Here is a 21666-nt window from a genome sequence, read left to right on the forward strand (position 1 = left end):
ATAAGTCGGCCTGCTTCTCAGATCTCTATGACTGACAGCAGAGTATTTGGCCACATTCCATTCCTCTGCAGTCAAGCTAGGAGTCCCTACTGTGGACCCATACATGAAGCAGTGAGTAATTTGACTTCCCTGCGCCTGATGGCACTTGAGTTCCCATTCACAGCATTAAATAGTACCCGCAAAACACCAGTCTCAACGTCAACAGTGAAAAGGCGACTCTGGGATGCTGGCCTTCTAGGCAGAGTTCCTCTGTCCAGTGTGTGTTCTTTTGCCCATCTTAATCTTTTCATTTGCCAGTCTGAGATATGGCTTGTTCTTTGCAACTCTGCCTAGAAGGCCAGCATCCCAGAGTCGCCTCTTCACTGTTGACGTTGAGACTGGTGTTTTGGGGGTACTATTTAATGAAGCTGCCAGTTGAGGACTTTCGAGGCGTCTGTTTCTCAAACTAGACACTAATGTACTTCTCTTCTTGCTCAGTTGTGCACCGGGGCCTCCCACTCCTCTTTCTATTCTGGTTAGAGCCAGTTTGCGCTGTTCTGTGAAGGGAGTAGTACAGAGCGTTGTTCGAGATCTTCAGTTTCTTGGYAATTTCTCACATGGAATAGACTGACGAGTTTCAGAAGAAAGGTCTTTGTTTCTGGCCATTTTGAGCCTGTAACCGAACCCMAAAATGCTGATGCGTCAGATACTCAACTGGTCTAAAGAAGGACAGTTTCATTGCTGCTTTAATGAGCACAACAGTTTTCAGCTGTGCTAACATATTTGCAAAAGGCTTTTCTAACGATAAATTAGCCTTTTAAAATGATAAACGTGGATTAGCTATCACAACGTGCAATTKGAACACAGGAATGATGGTTGTTGATAATGGGCCTCTGTACGCCTATGTAGATACTCCATTAAAAATAAAATTTGGCCATTTCCAGCTACAATAGTCATATACAACATTAACAATGTCTACACTGTATTTCTGAAAATGTGATTTTCTTTCAAAAACAAGGACATTTGTAAGTGACCCGAAACTTTTGAACGGTAGTGTACATACAAAAATATGCATGAAACTGACGTTTTACCATCTGGCTTCATTCACAGACCAGTGATCACAATGCTAGCAGCCTACCTGTTTAGGCTACCTAACAAAAGTAACCCATAGCAAATATCACTTGCATGGTTTATTACTTGCGATGGTGACTTTCATGAATCTGTCTGTGTGAAACCATTGACTATCGTGAACCCCTCCTCCCCTTCGAGTTCTCATAGGACATGTCATGCCAACTGAACGTGACCCAGTCTATTGAGTATCAACAGTTGTGCTGAACAGAGCAGGTGATAGAACCCAGGGGACCAGGATAGCATGACCAGAGACACATGGATGGTGGTGTGTGCTGATCATAGAATTACTTGAAGGGGGAAAAAAAGCCTTCTCACTAATTCTAATTCTCCAGTCTAATCTCCCCTTTAACATGTGATAGCATTGGCTATCCTCCCCTTTAACTGTAGTCATTTCCCACTAACTAAACCACTGTGGTCTTCAATCTCTTTCTTCAGCATTATAAGGGCCAAAAAAATCCAATAGCATTATTATAATTTGTTTAACCAAAGATTGTGATTTGACTTGCAAAATAGATCAAAACACTTGGGTGAACTGTTGGAATCATGGAAATAKAACAATTTATAGTAAGTGGAAAGACGCATTGTTCTTGTTTGGAACAATCTGTTGACTGCATTTGACCTAACGGAACAGCATGGAAACTTCTCGTGAATATAAAAGTGAGGAAGAACCACTGCTCGAGTGACAGGGGGCGGGGCTTGGTGTGTCTGGGAAACAAACTACACAAATTACACACGGCAGAGAGGCCTTTCAGAATATTGCATGCCACGGACTAAATATACTTAAAAGAGTTACAAAGATCTCCCTAGAGGGTAGCAACAACAAAACCAGCCTCTATCCTATCATGTCTTTGCAAGCAGCAGCTTCATGACCAGGGCATAAAATTAACACCCGACAAATGCGGGTAGGTTTTAGGTATTGGCGGGTAAGAATGTCTACTTCACCAGCCACGTTGGCATGTGGTCAATTTGCAGGGCTCTACAGTGCAAGCATTACATTCGCATTTGTGAAAAGTCAAGTATGGGCATATGTGCGAGTTGCGATTTCTAGCAGAAAAACGCTGAAGTAGCTGTTTTCAAAGTATTTCTACTGTTTTGTTTCATAGCTGCTTATAGCACAAATAAATACATATCCTACAATCCACCTTGCGCAGCAACAGCTTTGCGTACTGAGTGAAGCGCTGATAGATTAATTTTTGGAGGCATAAACAGGCATAAACGTTGGTCTAATTTACTCAAGTCAGCAAAGTGTCATTGTTATGGCTGTTTTTTGTGCATGTTTCTTGGCTATTTACATTGTTTTCTTTAATGTTAGTTTGAATGTGCTGCTTCCACTGATGTCGAAGAGAAGCTGTCTACTACTAGTCACATTCTCGCTCACACCTCGTGGCCACATTACCACGGTAACCTCCCCCCCTTAAAGGAGCTGCTGAACATTTTTTCTCATCTGATATTTTGGTTAAAATAACAAATGAAATGAAATTGAGCAATATGCCACATTACTTCTTACTAATACATTTCTTGTTCTGGAAACAATACAAAGCATGGTCATCAGTTTATGTAATTATGGGGGAAATTATTTTGGCTGGTAAACAATCTGAATGGCTGATAGATTTTTCCTCATCTACCTGCCACCGTGGTTGAATATAACAAAAAAGTTAATTTGGGCCCTGTTCATGACTATTGAACTCTGAGAAGAGATCAGATTCCAGGCCTGACGAACAGGAGCAGGCCGATCAGCAATAAAGAGTTAAGAGTTGTTTGGGGGCGTAGGCTAATGGCAACGGGGGGGRAAAAAATCAAGAACAGCAATGATTCCAGACCAGTCCTTCCCACTACTAAACTTCTAATCCGTGACCTTCACTAGGTCCAAAGACTATTACATCATCAAAACCACATCGTAGTTTCAGATGCAGCAGGTCTGAAAAAGCCACGTCTTATGCCCGGAAGACATGGTACAAACGATTCACAACATGACAATGATAATAACCTGAACGGTCAGTTGTACAAACAAGATATGGCAAATCAGCTGGCTTAGTGAACTAGGCTACCCCTCAGGGCATCAGGGTCAGAACGTCTATGTATGTGTACATTGTGTCACACAGACAGGGAAGGTTTCACAGGGCCTGTCAGTTTGTATCAAGCCTAACCATAGACACACATAGGCTAAATCACATGATAGGCCTATCAAGAGGCATATAGATAGATATATATGGCTCTGGGCCAATATACACTGCTGCCAGTTTATTAGGTACACCTGTTCAAGAAAATGGTGGCCGTGGTTTGCTACATAAAGCAGGCAGACAGGCATTGAGGCATTCAGCTACTGTTCGATTGAACGTAATGGGCAAAACGAGCGATCTAAACGACTTTGAGCATGGTATTATCATCGGTGCCAGGCACGCCGGTTCCAGTAACTCAGAAACGGCCGGCCTCCTGGGCTTTTCACGCATGACAGTGTCTAGGCTTTACCGAGAATGGTGCGACAAACAAACAAACATCCAGTCAGCAGCGTGGTGGGGCAAAACAGCTTGTTGAGGAGAAAGGAGAATGGCAAGGATCGTGCAAGCTAACAGGTGGGCCTCAAACAGGCAAATAACGGCGTGCAGAACGGCATCTCGGAACACAACTCATTAGTCCTCGTCACGGATGAGCCATTACAGCAGGCGACCACCCCGGGCTCCACTCCAATCAGATAAAAACAAGAAGAAGCAGCTCCAGTGGGCAGGCGATCACGCCACTGGACAATTGAGGAGTGGGAAAACGGCGCATGGTCCAACTTAGCGTAAGTAGCATGAGGCCATAGTCCCCTCCTACCTGGTGTCAATGGTGTAATGATGTGGAGCAAGTTTCTGGCACACGTTAGGTTCCTTGATACCATTGGAGCAATGTTTCCATGCCCCAGAGAATTCAGGCTGTTCTGTAGACAAAGGAGGCCCCCGACCCAGTACTAGAGGGGTGTACCTGATAAACTGAGTGTATGTATGTATGCATATATATATATATGATGTTTATATAAATCATTGAGACAGGATTCATTCCCTCAGGAATCAGCAGACTATGACAAAAGTTGGGAGAAATACAACAGATTAAAGTTCAGCCTTCTAGCAATGTTGCACAGAGCCTTCTAGTGTCTATCATAGTCCAAAGCGTATAGGCGTATGCACAGCAGTGTTCTACAGGGTCGCGTTAACGCACAATTCTTTGTTTTCTCAAAGAAAAAAGATAGACCGCTTAAGAAATATCTTGCTGCGTTTTGTACACGCAGATCTAAAAATGCTTATTATTGTAATTTCTAGTCGGCATCAGACTCATTTTGTGCTTCAGTTGCACTTCTCCACTTGGATGAGAATTCACGAACTGGCATTCTAGCAGCAGACAGCGCTCTGACTGATGTGTAGATACTTTTCTCAGTGTAGCATACTTTGGTCCGGTAAAATGCCAGATTAACTTCAATAAAAACATTAGGAAATGTAGCTGGCTACATTCTATGGTTAACATTAGAAATATGATGGCCATGCATAATTTTTGCAAAAAATACCTTGCTTTTTCATTGTAAGCTCATTTACTTGTGTGGCTGCTAGTCAAATAATGTTGCACTTCTGTTGTCATCTGATGAAAATGAAGTTATTTTCTGCCAAATGTGTTGCACTAGTGTATTTTCTGTTGAGGAAAACTATAGTTGCACGCAGGGCCTAAAATTGACACCCGCGGGTAGATTTTGGCATTGGCGGATAAGATGTCTATTTCACCAGCTCTTTGGCGGGTGGTCAGGATGTCACGGAGTGAGCACTTCACTTGTATTCGTTAATAAAAATAGTAAAGTATGATCACATTGAAAACCATTGGAGCATTTATTTTACAAAGTATTTCTGCCATTTTGTTTCATAGCTGGTAAATGAATTGCGCAAAGTCAAAGAACTATGAATCCTATACAGCCTATCCCACTTCGAGCTGCAACACTGCCTGGTTAGGGACTGTGCGCAAGTGAAGAGCGGAGTTAAAGATTTGTTTTTAGAAGCGCTCTGCACAGGCATAAAAGTTGGTCTAATTTACTTCAAACTAAAGTGAGACTGTCCTTGTGTTTAACTATTTACATAGTTTTGTKCACGAGCTAGGTTGTTTTTCAACTTTTGAGTTTCAACTGCTAGGAAAGAGAAGACAACGCAGCTATTAGACTCAATCTCACAGGCACATGACTTGAGTTGCATTACCATGGTAACCTATCCATACAGTGAAGCATGATGTAAAAAAAATGTAATAAAATGTATGCACTCTACTGTAAGTCGCTCTGGATAAGAGCGTCTGCTCTTGGCCGGTAGGGATATCCTTGTCTCAGTATGTAAAAAAAATAAAAAATAAAAATGTAATAAAATGTATGCACTCTACTGTAAGTCGCTCTGGATAAGAGCGTCTGCTAAATGACTAAAATGTAAATGTAAATGATAGTGGCAGCATCATGCTGTGGGGATGTTTTTCAGCGGCAGGGACTGGGAGACTAGTCAGGATCGAGGGAAAGATTAACGGAGCAAAGTAGAGATCCTTGATCAAACCCTGCTCCAGAGCGCTCAGGACCTCCTACTGGGACAAAGGTTCACCTTCCAACAGGACAACGACCCTAAGCACACAGCCAAGACAACGCAGGAGTGGCTTGGGGACAAGTCTCAATGTCCTCGAGTGGCCAACCAGACCCTAAACTTGAACCCCATCGAACATCTCTGGAGAAACCTGACAATAGCTGTGCAGCGACGCTCCCCATCCAAACTGACAGAGCTTGAGAGGATCTGCAGAGAAAAATGGGAGAAACTCCCCAAATACAGGTGTTCCAAGCTTGTAGTCATACCCAAGAAGACTCAAGGCTGTAATCGCTGCCAAAGGTGCTTCAACAAAGTACTGAGTAAAGGGTCTGAATACTGATGAAAATGCACTGTATATGGATGACATAAAGCCAGACACATTTAACAGTTAGGCTATTGATTTATAGACCTAATCAAGTTGGGGTTTGCTCGATCCTCAATTTTCTTATACAACTAGGCTAAGCCCTATYCGCACAGGACTAGTAATACTAGAGAATGTTGGTTATGTAATTATTACCCCATAATGTCCGTTATTCCAGAGGATGACTCGGACGTGATTCGGATTTTTCCAAACTGCCCCCTGTAATTCCTTCTTTTTTAAATAAATTGAGCCCAGGCGATAACTGGGCTACATTGATTATTAGAGCTTGGTTCCCAAGTTTCTAAACCATACCAAACCATCTTTGGTATAGTGTCACCATAATATTAGAACTGAGGAAGTATGATCATAAATATTAGGATATTTTAGASATCCGCAGAAGACGTCCTAAATGCCCCCCAGCCTTCAGATGTGAACTAAACAGTGCACTTGCACTTACAATTAGTTTTAAGGCTGTGGATGCGAAAGTGAACTTTCTACTTCCAAATGTTTAGGCAGTTGTATGCTGCTTTGTGATCCATTTACAGCAAAGGTTACATTAAATATGCGCAATATTTTTTGATGATGCATTTGCCAATATTCAATTAATACACACAAAACATATGAACAAAAGCATTCACTGTGAAAGTTGATACATGTAGGCCTTCAAATATAGGCTATGTGTCCAATCAGTTAGTTTTCTTGCTCAAACCACGAGCAACACCTGTCAAACTCAGACATTTATCTCAAAATACAGGGATATAGATTCACATGGGACTAGTATTATCAGAGGACCTTGGAGTTTGCCAAAAAACTGTTGATTATTCTGGCTGGATTTGTAACTCTTCTGCAAAGTACATATGATTGACATGGCAGATTCAGACGGGACAAAAATTACAGTTGTGGTGTCTTGTGCCAGTAAAACTAATCCTGTCAGAATAGGGCTTAAGGCAAGGACTTTTTCCTCGTCTCTGCTGCTGCTGCCTCCGCCGCAATGTTCTCAATCCCAATATGCTGGTTCATTTTGCTATTATGCACATAGCAAGATTGGAAAAGGTGCCAATTCTACACCGCACTGAAGATTACGTCTCAGAACCGTGGACAGCAACCATATCGAACGCGGTGGAAAGCCCATGTTATAAAATTATATTATATTTATTAGCATTGCACCATCATTATTAAATAATATAACCACATAAAATGTCAGTATCACATGTATTAGAGTGATGGACTGTGCCATCCCTGTGGCCTCTGCAATGGATTAGTCCACTGAGTAAGGCGCGAATCAGATGGGTGTCTTGTGCACCACGAAAAAATTGCGACTGCTCAACTAAAGAAATCTCGGTCGACTAACAGCCTATCGACTAAACAATCGACCAGTCGACTAAATGGGGTCAGCACTACAAAGGACACGTAGTGTGTCGGGTTGTGCTCCACCTTAGTTTTAGCATCAACAATGTATCATTACTGGGGAACAAACCAAGACTAGAGATGGGATCCTGGGGGTGGTGGGGAGTAGACAGAATAAAGACCTTGATAAGAAGAAGCTGGGTTCACTTACTAAAGACAGCCAGGGTTAAGCTGCATTGTTCCTGTCATGGTTCCYGTGCCCCACTAGTTAATCATCCAACAGATCAATGGAAATTGGCAACAGAGGCACATTTATGATTTTGCCAACATCAGCTAAATTACATTTCAGGTTTTTAGGGTACAAAAGTAAAGGAAGATCTAATATAATAGAATACCAGATACATGGATTGGAAACAGTTTAAGAGGTGGTAGTAACAAAAACAAAACAGTGTTTCAGGCCGATGAAGAATGCAAATGTCTATATGTAGGCCTGTAATCTGTAAATGAAGCCTAGGGCTAATCTCTATTCTAGTGTATGYCATTCCATATCTGAAGTAGACCAATGCCCAGGTCACAAATGCCAGTCGCAAACATTCTTATTCAACTTCATATGTTTCCCTAAAACTGCATTTAGACAGCAGCCAAATTCAGATCTTTATTTCACTCATTGTTTTTTCAGTTTTGAAAAAGATCTGATGTGAAAAGATCTGAGGCGAGTTTAACAAGGCTTCTGTTTGCGGTGAACATTTTGCCAGAGTAACAATTTCAGTTGAACGATTTGAATACACATTCCAAAATATTAGTGAAAAGACAAACTACTGTTTGTAAGGATTACTGACTTTTTAAAGCAAAAATATTCAAACTGAAAATGACTTGGCGATTCCTACTAAATACAGTTGAAAGTCTCCATGGCCACTTGACTATTTTTAGCGGCAGTTTAGACCCAAAGCAGACACTTCCATTCGCCACATACTACCTTCTCAGACTGTTCGCAAACGTTTTCAGACTGTTCGCAAACGTTTTCAAACTGTCGCGGCTAACACAAAACAAATGGAATATGTTCGCTAATGTTAGGCAAAGTTCACTAACTATTTCCCTTGTTGAACGGATCTCTGATGTGATTGGTCAAAAGATCAATTAGTGGGAAAAATATTAGAATTGTCTGCCTGTCTAAACGCAGCATAACTAATTAGGAGAAAATATTTTCTAACAATTGGAGGTATATTTTTACCAATTAGAGCAGCTATTTAGCTAATAATTGCAATAACATATCTGTAGACTCTGGTTACTACATGCTGTGGCCACTGCTATTGAGGCTACTAGCGCTGTCTCTGCTCCACACTCCAGCACAATAAATGGCGGTAATGCATCAACGTAGGATGCCAACAGCCCCCCCCCCCAACAAAAAAAAAAATAACCACAGGAGAAGGCTGCTAGGTAGTGTCCTTTGTCCACGCCGACATGTACTGCTTTCCGGCAGTTCTGTTAACAGTACGGTAAGTAGCTAACTAGCAAGGACACTGGTACACTGTCCTTCGCCTCCCGAGCTCATAACTTTATGGCGCGCAAAAGTAGATAGCTAGTTTAGCCAACCCAACTACCCTTACCGTAACATTCAATTAACTGGGAAAGCAGTGCTCCGCAGGCGTTGGCGAAGGACACTGTGTGCCGGTGTCCTAGCTAGCAGTCGTTAATGGCAGTGTCCGCAACATGTAGTGGGTGTGGCATGTAGTAAGGGTCTGCAGATGGACTAATTCAGAATTGGGCTGCCTGTGTAAACGCAGCCAATAGCCTCGCTAGCAAAAGTTACATGCACCTCTTCAATTCAAAGWGGCCTCAGATCACCATTTGAACAGCTGCCTTGACTATGTTGAAGCTGCCTCAGCTAACGTTATTTGTATGGCTTGGTCTATCCTGTACTACTAGTGCTGGCTATCTGTCACTTATTCAACAAGTTAGTCACGTTAATTTATAGTCATTACAATAACGTAGCTGGCAAATTGACTGTAGTAAACCTAGTTTTATCAAGCCAACTGAATCACCTAAAGTTAGCACTCACAAAAAGCTCTGCTGACGTGACGGTTGGTCCCTTCAGGTGAAATTCCCCTGCATTTAGAAATTAGTCATCTTTGTCTAAACATCAGCTGGCAAAGTACCGGTAGTGAGCCTATTTTTGGAGATTATCGCACATATAACATTTCAAAGGTAAACAATGTATCTTTCGAAAGAATGCCTGGTTACCACATTGCTAACCCACTGTGCGCTTCGGGACAACGCTGATGGGTGTCTACCCGTCAGATGTCAATCCCAACACAGCCAGACCTGGGTGATTTACCGTAGTGAGACGCCGCACATAGACAAAATGGATAAGCTAGCTAGCAAATTTAGATGCGTCAAGCTAATTTAGCTAACTGCCTAATTTAGTTTGCGAGAGTAACGTTAACCACAACTAAACGTGATTTATTCAGCTACTATGTAGTTAATTGAACTATCCATGCTGAATATAATAACCAATATTATTCTCTACAATTTGATGTGACTAGATAGCCAACTACCTAACTGCTTTAGCTAACGTTAATATTAGTTAGCCAACACAACCACAACTCGTCTCAAGACCAAACGCAACTTTGGTTAAGTTAACAGGGAAGGCGTAATTAAAAGAAACAAATGTGCCGCCAATGTGCTAATTTAACAATCATTGTATGTAAATGTGCACTTTGATAATTTCCTAAGAGYTATTCAAACAAAGGCGTAGTTCCTGGCTAGTTGTCTACTGATAACGTCATCATGGGTTGCCAATTTTCTTGTTACGTTAGCGTACTAGCCAGCTGGCTAACTTTTACATGCCAATAAACACTAGCGAGACTACCAAAAAATAGAAAAAACTACCTCATGACAAACTCGTGGGCTAACCATTATTACACGTGTATTATTAGTCGTTGGTGCGTTTAAGCAATCTAGCTAGTTAGCTGGCATTCTTCTACGACCTGTAGTATAGTCAAGATCAGCAAGGATTCGCTAAGGTCTAGGAACAAACCAAGCCAAACAAAGCGCGGCCTAAGAGATTGTCGACAGAACAAGAAGCCTCGGCGTTTCCTACCGTCTCCGCCAAACGGGAAAGACGTTTTCAACCCTATTTTTGTAAAAGCCACATAGCTATATTCAAACGTTTAATTTGAGTCAACAAATAACCGAAACAACGTATTTCTGAAATGGTTTAAAATGCGCCCAGTTAGCTTAGCGGTGACGTTACATGCATTACCTCTTTCCTGGTTGTTCCTTTCCGGCTGTACCGGGCGCGGCCTCGACACTCGCCTGGGTCTTCTGCTGGTTGCTCTGACGGAGTTCATTTGCGGTGTTTAGAATAAAATAAATCAAACCCTTCTCTATAGTTGGAACGACGTCTAAGCACGCAATCTAAAGTGTTTTTTTCTTAAACATTGCGCAATAAGTCACCCTTTCCTGCGGCTCGAGAAAAATATATATTTTTGCGTCGCCCCTGCAACCCTTGCTCAGCTCCGTATCACTGTTGCAGGAGGAGCCATTAGCACACAGCGACCGTCCGACAACAAGAACATCACATGGGAAGACTATCCACCAATAGCACATCGAAGTAGGCCGTTTTTTCCTGCCACTGCAAATAGGAATGTGTGTCTGTAATGTCTGAAATTGACCGACTGAGAATGAAACAAAAAAGGCTATTATGGACTCACTACCTTCTGAACTATTGCTATTATTAGCCTACTGTAGCCTAATCATCACGATTACCTGTGTGTTAGTACTGGTCTGGAACCAAACCCTGCACACCCCGTGGGTCTCCTGTACAGAACAGTCTATTGAAACGTAAAACCTGTGTCCTGTGCGGGGGGCTAGTAGCCCACAATAGGACTGAAGAACAAAGGCCTATATGGTTAATGAAGCCCAAGCCATGGGCTATAGGATTATATATGATTAATGAATACCAAGCCATGGTCAATATGGTTAATAAATCCCAAGCCATGGTCTATAGGCCTATATTTGGTTAATGAAGCCCAAGCCATGGGCTATAGGCCTATATATATATTWATTTTTTTACCTTTATTTAACCAGGTAGGCCAGTTGAGAACAAGTTCTCATTTACAACTGCGACCTGACCAAGATAAAGCAAAGCATTGCGACAAAAAACAACAACACAGTTACATAAATGGGATAAACAAAAGTACAGTCAACAATAGAAAAAAATCAATATAGAGTGTGCGCAAATGGAGTAAGGAGGTAAGGCAATATATAGGCTATAGTAGTGAAGTAATTACAATTTAGCAAATTAACACTGAAGTGATAGACATGCAGATGATGATGTGCAAGTAGAAATACTGGTGTGCAAAAAAAAGTAAATAAAAACAATATGGGGATGAGGTAGGTAGTTGGATGGGCTATTTACAGATAGGCTGTATACAGCTGCAGCGATTGGTGAGCTGCTCAGATAGCTGATGCTTAAAGTTAGTGAGGGAGATATAAGTCTCCAACTTCAGCGATTTTTGCAATTCATTCCAGTCATTGGCAGCAGAGAACTGGTTGGAAAGGCGGCCAAAGGATGAGTTGGCTTTGGGGATGACCAGTGAGATATACCTGCTGAAGCGTGTGCTACGGGTGGGTGTTATGGTGACCAGTGAGCTGAGATAAGGCGGAGCTTCACCTAACAAAGACTTATAGATGACCTGGAGCCAGTGGGTCTGGCGACGAGAGCATACAGGTCGCAGTGGTATATGAGGCTTTGCTGACAAAACAGATGGCACTGTGATAGACTGCATCCAGTTTGCTGAGTAGAGTGTTGGAGGCTATTTTGTAAATGACATCGCCTGAAGTCGAGGATCGGTAGGATAGTCAGTTTTACGAGGATATGTTTGGCAGCGTGAGTGAAGGAGGCTTTGTTGCAAAATAGGAAGCCGATTCTAGATTCAATTTTGGATTGGAGATGCTTAATATGAGTCTGGAAGGAGAGTTTACAGTCTAGCCAGACACCTAGGTATTTGTAGTTGTCCACATATTCTAAGTCAGAACCGTCCAGAGAAGTGATGCTAGTCAAGCGGGCGGGTGCGGTCAGTGATCGTTTGAAAAGCATGCACTTAGTTTTACTAGCGTTTAAGAGCAGTTGGAGGCCACGGAAGGAGTGTTGTATGGCATTGAAGCTCGTTTGGAGTGTCCAAAGAAGGGCCAGATGTATACAGAATGGTGTCGTTTGCGTAGAGGTGGATCAAGGAATCACCCGCAGCAAGAGCGACATCATTGATATATACAGAGAAAAGAGTCGGTCCGAGAATTGAACCCTGTGGTACCCCCATAGAGACTGCCAGAGGTCCGGACAACAGGCCCTCCGATTTGACACACTGAACTCTATCTGAAAAGTAGTTGGTGAACCAGGCGAGGCAGTCATTAGAGAAACCAAGGCTGTTGAGTCTGCCGATGTCAATCCCCGCATTCTTAGAGTCGAAAGCCTTGGCCAGGTCGATGAAGACGGCTGCACAGTACTGTCTTTTATCGATGGTGGCTATGATATCATTTAGTACCTTGAGCGTGGCTGAGCTGCACCCGTGACCAGCTCGGAAACCGGATTGCACAGCGGAGAAGGTATGGTGGGATTCAAAATGGTCAGTGGTCTGTTTATTAACTTGGCTTTCAAAGACTTTGGAAAGGCAGGGCAGGATGGATATAGGTCTGTAACAGTTTGGGTCTAGTGTCACCCCCTTTGAAGAGGGGGATGACCGCGGCAGCGTTCCAGTCTTTAGGAATCTCGGATGATACAAAAGAGAGGTTGAACAGACTAGTAACAGGAGTCGCAACAAGGGCGGCAGATAATTTTAGAAAGAGAGGGTCCAGATTGTCTAGCCCAGCTGATTTGTACGGGTCCAGGTTTTGCAGCTCTTTCAGGACATCAGCTATCTGGATCTGGCTATATGGTTAATGAAGCCCAAGCCATGGGCTATATGCCTATATGGTTAATTATGGTTAATGAAGCCCAAGCCATGGGCTATATGCCTATATGGTTAATGCCTATAGGGACAAGGTCAGACACCTGGCAGTGATGCCAGGATAACTGTCTCTCCCTCAACGTGATGAAGACAAAGGAGATTATTGTGGACTACAGAAAAAGGAGGACCGAGCACGCCCCCATTTTCATCGACAGGGCTGTAGTGGAGCAGGTTGAGAGCTTCAAGTTCCTTGGTGTCCACATCACCAACAAACTATCATGGTCCAAACACACCAAAACAGTTGTGAAGAGGACACGACAACGCCTATTGCCCCTCAGGAGACTGAATAGATCTGGTATGGGTCCTCAAATCCTCAAAAAGCTCTACAGCTGCACCATCGAGAACATCCTGACTGGTTGCATCACCGCCTGGCAAGGCAGTACAGAGGCTAGTGCGTACGGCCGAGTATGTCACTGGGGCCAAGCTTCCTGCCATCCAGGACCTCTATACCAGGCAGTGTCAGAGGAAGGTCCAAAAAATTGCCAAGGACTCCAGCCACCCTAGTCATAGACTGTTCTCTCTGCTACCGCACAGCAAGCGGTACCGGAGCGCCAAGTCTAGGTCAAAAAGGCTTAACAGCTTCTACCCCCAAGCCATAAGACTCTTGAAGAGTTAATCAAATGGCTACCCAGACTATTTGCATTGTCCCCACCCCCCCATTTTTACACTGCTGCTACTCTCTGTTTATTATCCATTCATAGTCACTTTACCTCTACCTACATGTACATATTACTTAAATTACCTAAATTACCTTGACTAACCTGTTCCCCCGCACATTGACTCTGTACCGGAACCCCCTGTATATAGCCTCGCTACTGTTATTTTATTGTTGCTCCTTAACTATTAGTTATATTTATTTCATTTTTTTCTGAACTGCATTGTAGGTTATGGGCTTGTAAGTAAGCATTTCACTGTAAGGTCTACACCTGTTGTATTCGGGGCATGCAACAAAGATTTGATTTGATTTGAAGCCCAAGCCATGCACTATAGGCCTACTCCATTTCAAAGTAGATCTAGGTAATTTGTCAATTCATCTGATATTGGGGAAATATATTTGGTCAATGTGGTTTCTTTGTGTTGTCTGAAGTAGAAGATGGCATAGGTTTATTATTACAGTCTTCCTGACATATCTGACACAACCGATTGCCTGCTGTAGGATAGACAGGATGACCCTTTTCTTTCCCCCTGACACACATGATTGCGTACAGGGTTCGGATTACAGGGGGGCTAGAGGGGGCATCAAAACAAGGCCCCCATGAGAATTGAAATATCAATACGGCCCCCCTCAAAGATATTGACATCTGGCACCCATAAGACACGTTAGGCACCCCAAGAGTCACTGTGATTCGAACCATGAGTTGATCTGCCAATGCCAGTCAAATAATCCTACAGACAGACAGCAGTACTCCTGTACATGGCCTTTATCACAGCTCCGCTGTCTATGTAAATCGGTGTAATAAAAACACTTCTTTATCAATCACAAGTGCGAACTTATCAGCAGAGGTCTCCTTTGTGTTCAGCTGTCGTGATACTTAGTTCCTGACTGACAGCTGTATAGAGCACATGTTGTGAGGTTGGTGGCAAACTGATTGTGTATTCACTCAAGACACCTYTGTGTCACAAATGACACCCTATTCCCTATTTAGTGTACTACTTTTGAACAGGGCCCAAAGGTCATTTGGGACACAGTCACTTGGCAATTGTCAGGCAAAAATACTGACAGTCAGATAGTGCCTCATGTATGGATCATTGATCTGTGAAATTGCTGAGCAAAGCTCATTCATGATTCATGTCAGTGAAATAGAGGGAAAAAGCTTTCATGTATGGGACCTTGGATGGCATCATGGGTAATAGACTACCTCCTCTCAGTCAAATGTCTATCTATTCATGCACTCCAGTCTAGTGAATGTTCACCCACAGATGGACCTATACTCTACTCTGAGGCACCAGGCTCTGCTTTCCTTGAGTCCAGTTGGCGGAAGGATCATTGTGAAGGACTAGTAATGTCAAGTAGGAAAGGACGCCATCTGTTAGGAGTTGGCCTAATGGTGACGTAAACCTCAAACCAGAGATGGAAGAGAAAGCGAGACTTCTCACAAGCAAATGTTTTTCTGGTTGGGCGAGGGAGGGTGGGTGGGGGGGATAAGTATACCAGAGCCAGTTGATATTCGGCAGTTTCCCACTGAAAACATCCTGTCTGTGTATGTGGGAGTTCCATCTCTCGAGTGAGCATGCCAGAGATTATGGAGGAACCGTGAGCTCACGTGGGAAAGCATGCTCAAGCAAGMGAGAGAACACACACTTGACCATTTTGTCCAATAGTCAGGGGCACAACTTTCACTGGGGACGGGAGGGACATGCCCCCACACAGTTTTGTCATTGGAATGTGATACAAAACAAGGCAACRGTGTGCTTTAGGACCATGCTGACGTCTCAGAGCGATGGGTAGGCTGTTTGGCTGTTTGGCGTGTTTATCCAACAGGATCAAAATTATTATTATTATGTCCCCCCCACTTCTAAAACCAAGTTGCTCCCCTGCCAATAGTAAATTGCTTTTCTGAGACATCTTCATTATCCACCATCTTTGCCTCAAACCAAGGATTGCCCAGGCATGGGGTCGATTGCGTTTGAAATCAGAAACTGAAAACAATTCCTCATGAATGAGGAGAATTTGAAATTCAGTTTACTTCTTAAATTGAAATGGAATTGACCCCAACCCTGATGCACTAGTATAGTTGCTGAAAGGGGGAAAAACTAGCTTGGTGTCTCTGTCATATCAGATGTCATCTCTAATGAAAAGAGGGACAGATCAGATGGATGCAAATCTTCTACTGATTCATTGTTTGTAACTGTTCAGTCACACTCAGCTTTAGGAAGAGACTACTAACTGTTCCACTGTCTGTCAGCTCCTTCTTTGACAGCATCAATAGCACTGTCAACAAACTACAGAAGCAGTGAGATTCCCTCTGCTCAATCACCCTTACCATCAAATGATCATCACACTGTCAACCACCAGTCAGTGTGTATCGCTGCTCTGTGTTTCTTACATCAGCTTAGCTCTGTGCTGTAGTGTAGAACCATAAATGGCTACTGTAAGAGATGGCATCCCATCATTCCTTGCATGTTTCCTGGGGTTGTGTGTGTGATCTCACACACACACACACACACACACAATACAAAGCCAATCAATACACATCCTTAGAACACAATGTCACAGTATTGCAATACAATTTTACCAACTCAGCCTTAAGGCTTAATACATTTTTACACGAGGGCCTAATGCTGGACATAACATTTTTCTGTTATCTAGTTGCTAATAAAACAGATTGATCTTAGAAGTAAACTCATTGATGTAATAGTGGTTCACCACTAGAGGATGCTGTATTATCTAGGACTATAATGGCAATCGGGTAAGACATCCTCTTGGATGTAGGATATGCTTTATTTTATAATTGTAAAGAATTCCATGCAGAAGTTGTTTTTTTTGCCTTAAATTGGCAGTCATGAGCAGTGCACTGCCTGATGTGTAACTATCACAAGAAAGGGCGGAGTTCCTTATTGTAGAAATTCATTATTTGGACAATTTTCACAGTTAGCACTGAGTGGTCAAATGGGGTAAAGCTTTAAGTAAAATATGTTAGACTAAGATGTTTGTCCCTTGGGACAACAGGACCTATAATTATTTGCATTACAAGTCACTTCTGACCTCCCTTACATTTAAGGTTAGTCATTACCTGCTCTAAACAGCAGGTGGGGATGTTAATCAACATTTTATTAATAAAGCATGAACTTTTGGGATTTCATAACCAAGGACTTTGTAACACTTTTGGTTGYTCAAATGTGTAGGTTTTTGAATGCATAATAATTTTCCCAATTGCACCCATGTCAATGTCATTTAAGGATTTTTGGTTAGTGGTAATTTAGAAATTAGATTTATCTTGATACAGTATATCCTTTTATTAGACAGATTTGTCTTTATAATTTGACCATTTCATCAAAGAAGTTAACATTTGTAAAAACAAACAGACCCAAAAATGATAAAACAAGATTTTATTTATTTTGTAATACCATATATAATGCAAATTGCATATCTTTGGTGAAAATAAACTTTATAAACAGGTTAGCATACACAAACCAAAAGGTCTGTCTAACAGACATGGCAGACGACTGATGGATACTGGGTCGGCAGCTTTAGTTAGTTCAATGCGACAAAACGCTTTATCATAATCAATAAATTGCAACTGAGTGAGAAAATAAAAACGCATAATCAATACAACACATTTTCAAACAATGAAGCATCCTATGTATGTAGCTTTGAGTTTAGCATAATCTGTCACTGTGTCACGAACATTACTGGTGACGATACAGACCCCTAGGGTGCCTCGTCGTGTTTATTAGTCTGAGGTGCTGAGGAGTATTTGTCTGTAATAAAGCCCTTTTGTGGAGGAGAAACTCATTCGGATTGGCTCGGTCTGGCTCCCAGGCTCACCCATGGCTGTACCCTTGTGAAATCCATAGATTAGGACCTCTTATTTTAATTAACKGATTTCCTTATAAATGAACTCAGTAAAAATGCTAGTTGCATTATTTTTGTTCAGTATAAAAAAACATGAACTTACTGAGAGACTCAGGATCATCTTCATGTTGAGTCTGATAAGAGCTTTCTTCTAGCAACAGCATGAACCAGTTACTGGAAGTTGTTCTCAACCATCTACGTTTAAACACAAGTCCATGGGGGTACCAAGACTAACACCAGGGCAACCCTCAGAAATGTGGGTGTTTAGTTTCAGTAAGTGTAGGCAACATCTATGGTGGCAGGATCCTAACATGGAGAGGGGGTGCCAACTAATATCTATGGTGTGACTACTTAGGGCAGTCAGAATATTATCTAAACAAACAGTACAAATTCAGATACCCTTCAACACCTTTATGATGATTATATCAACTTTCCCTATCAAGATAGGGAATGCCATCTGAAATGTCTACCTTTGCTTCTCTGTACAACATCAGTTGGCAAAAAAAATGGTTCAGAATCAATGTTAATCAAGTCTTTTATCCATCAACAAAACATTGAAAAACTTGGCAGTCATGGTTAAATTGAAAAACACCCGCTCGAAAGACAATATACATTGGCAATATACAGTACTTTCTCAGACACACAATCACTATAACACAYAGTGAAAATAGTGGTCTATGGCAGTAAAATATCATTTAGAAAATAAAACTAAATAAGTATCAAAAGGATTTTCCAGAGGGGAGAGAGGAAGTAACCTTTCCACTCACTTCAAATTACCTTTATTTGATAGAAGTTCCTTTCAATAGTCCATTATAAATTTAAATGGACACCATTCATTTGTTCTTTGTTTATTCACATCCAGTTAAGACCAGTGTATTCCATGTCCATCTTATTTAGGAGAACTGCAGTTTAGTTCTAAGAACAAAATTACCATTCACAGAATACAGCGATTCCCATTCCAGAACAACCAAAATAAACTGAATATCAGACTAGGTCAGAGTTCTCCTACATTTCCTGTTGGCAGGCTTCTAAGAAACAGGGGCAACAACATTACTGTCAGTCACAAATGCTGTGAGAAGAGGAAGATGGCTGCAATGGCCTTGGTAGTTCCACTTCTGTGACACAAATTCATGTTTGGCACTGCATACAATATATACTTACTAACGTGACTTAATTTAGCATTTCCTGTGATACAACACAAGTGGAAACCTAACTTGCACTTAAGTTGGCTCATGACAGAGGACAGTACACTGTACTGCAGTGCACCAACTAAAAGCTATTCTAATCATATGGGCATATTGGCATTTTGCTTACTTATGCAAGTTCCAAAGAGCACCACTCTGGCCTCATCACTTCACAAGTTCTGTTTCCACATCCTGTACTTTCCGTCACTGAACTCAATGTAATCAACTGGCCCTCAACACATCACTGTACAGTGGAGAGGAGAGTGGTGCACTTCCTGATTTTGCCCTCCGACGAAGCAAAGCCTTTTTCTGTCACCACAGTCTGAACTCTGCCACAGGGTCAGCCAACAACATTCAGGAGGGGCAGTAGTACAATAAGTCTCACAACATTGTCCATCTAACCTCACAACAACATTATTATAACATCTTTGTTTTAACTTCCCTTTGGCCTGAATACTAACGTTCGAGTAGGTGTGACTAGTATTACATGATTGAAAACTGAGCGCCCTCATGCCAAGCGCATTGTCTTGGTATCACTATGGTTACAACAACATTTGCTTAGTTTCAGCCAGATTAATCTACACTACACCTTGCATAGGATAAGATGGGACAAGACAGGATAGAATATATTAAATGTAATTTCTCAGTTTACACACTAAATGCAAATAATTAATGACAGAATTAGAGGGGTCAGCAGAGGAAGAGCAGGTTCTAATGCAATGAAGATGTAATTCTGTTTCTCTCAGAGTAGGACTCGTGGACTCTTCCTGATCTAGATGTAATGATGTTTCTCTCAGTAGGACTAGAGTGGACTCTTCCTGATTTAGCAGTCGGACACCTTTATTTTATTCCCCTGCCCACCATGGCAGTAGCAGTTCCAACATTCCCTTGGTTACGTTTCCACTCCCTGCTATTAAATCCTGACATGGACCCAGTCCAGCGTTCTACTCCGTGTAAGGATGTTTACGATCAGCCGCACTACTTTAATCTGTTGTTTTTAAACAGCAGTACCGTCATCAACCCAGGAAAAATACCAACAGTAAAAAATAATATAAAAAGTGGTTTAAGTTATTGCATCTCTTTTTGGAAGATATTCCAGACCAAGGTTGTCACCTATCAAAAAACAGTGGCATCTTCAGCACGGAGAAACTGACTTCAACATGAGGAGAGGTTAGTTTGTTAGAGACATGCACACATTCTCTTGGAAGAGGATACAGGTTGAGGAAGCATGCAACGCCTTGAGTTATAAAAACTTTAAGCTTTTCCCGTCTTATCCCCCAAAACATTATTTGAGTTGAGGATCTGCAGCGAAGCCATCAGAAACAAGCAGTTTTRTGATGGTTCTTCTCAGTAGTCCTCAAACATCCCAGTTTTACCCTGACCCACCCACCTGATACACCCCAGTTACAAAAGTCTCCATATGGCTTTGTTCTCCTGTGTCAATGATACTATTGCCATTTGTGTTGGATAGTGAGGGATGTGTCAAACCAAAAACAGGCTTAAAAATCAGCAACCAGAAAAGGAGGCACAACCAAGACCAATCAGAACACATGATCAGATCAGGGGTCAGGGGTTACAGGGGCAGGAGTCTGAGGGCAGGAAAGTATGACAACCTCATTTCCTGTTCAGTTTTTTGCTCTTGGCACTGCGTTTGTTAAGGTCCATGGAGGTACGGATTCCAGCCAGGTGGAGCAGAGACCCGGCCGCCTCCTTCAGCTCCTCATCCAGCTCTGGGTTGGTTGTCAGCTCCCTACGGGCCCTCTTACCCGCCGGGTGCTTCACCGAAGAGGTGGAGCGGCGAGGAGCAGGCCGGGGGCGGCCGCCTCTCTCGTCCCGGTCCCCGAGGTCGGAGTCGTCCTCGTCGCTATGGAAACCCTCACTGCCGGCGCGGCATGTACGGGGCCTGTGGCGGGCATGGCCGGGGGAGGGGCCTCCATCGTCGAGGGAGGAGGAGGAGGAGGAGCGGGAGGAGCAGCGCTGCAGGGCCATACTGCTGTAGTTGTGGTCCTGGTTAGGATCGCTGCTCACCAGGACCAAGTCTGGCCGGGACAGGTCCAGGGGACTCTCTGGATCACCTGGGACAGGGAGGGAAAGAAGAGGAGCGGGAGAGAGCAAGATTTAGAGGGAGGAGGAGAACATCCTGACACTAAAGAAAGAGCGTTTCAGGATGCAACAGGGGCAGTAGGAGTAGGTTATGTGATAAAGACGAAAGTGTTTTTAATCAAATAAGCGGCGGGCTAGGCAGTGTCTCTGTTCAGCAGACAACAGTAATTAACATTCATAACAATTGATAGCAACAGCAGTGGCAGAAGTGTCTCGTCGAATGAACACTATGAGAAGACATGGGAGAAAATACAACAAATCAAATTTTATTGGTCACATACACATGGTTAGCAGATGTTAATGCGAGTGTAGCGAAATTCTTGTGCTTCTAGTTCCAACAGTGCAGTAATATCTAACAAGTAATCTAACAAATTCACAACACCTACCTTATACACACACAAGGGATGAATAAGAATACGGACATATAAATACACTGCTCAAAAAAATAAAGGGAACACTTAAA

At 42.5% G+C, this 21666-nt stretch overlaps 2 protein-coding genes across 5 annotated transcripts in view; both read right to left on the reverse strand.

Moving 5' to 3' along the window:
- Window positions 1–11023, reverse strand: part of LOC111978721 (F-box only protein 11) — a 44440-nt gene extending 33417 nt beyond the window's left edge. For both annotated transcript variants that reach the window (XM_024008942.2, XM_070448680.1), the window contains exon 1: window positions 10655–11023. In XM_024008942.2, the coding sequence (XP_023864710.1) occupies window positions 10655–10742 (88 nt within the window). In that variant the 5' untranslated portion in view covers window positions 10743–11023. The remainder of the gene's footprint in view (window positions 1–10654) is intronic.
- A 6412-nt stretch (window positions 11024–17435) lies between these two features.
- LOC111977789 (forkhead box protein N2) overlaps window positions 17436–21666 on the reverse strand; it is a 135602-nt gene continuing 131371 nt past the window's right edge. For all 3 annotated transcript variants that reach the window (XM_070448681.1, XM_024007451.2, XM_024007452.2), the window contains exon 5: window positions 17436–21175. In XM_070448681.1, the coding sequence (XP_070304782.1) occupies window positions 20715–21175 (461 nt within the window). In that variant the 3' untranslated portion in view covers window positions 17436–20714. The remainder of the gene's footprint in view (window positions 21176–21666) is intronic.

Source organism: Salvelinus sp. IW2-2015, linkage group LG18 (genome assembly GCF_002910315.2).
Source record: "Salvelinus sp. IW2-2015 linkage group LG18, ASM291031v2, whole genome shotgun sequence".
NCBI classification, from domain to species: Eukaryota; Metazoa; Chordata; class Actinopteri; order Salmoniformes; family Salmonidae; genus Salvelinus; species Salvelinus sp. IW2-2015.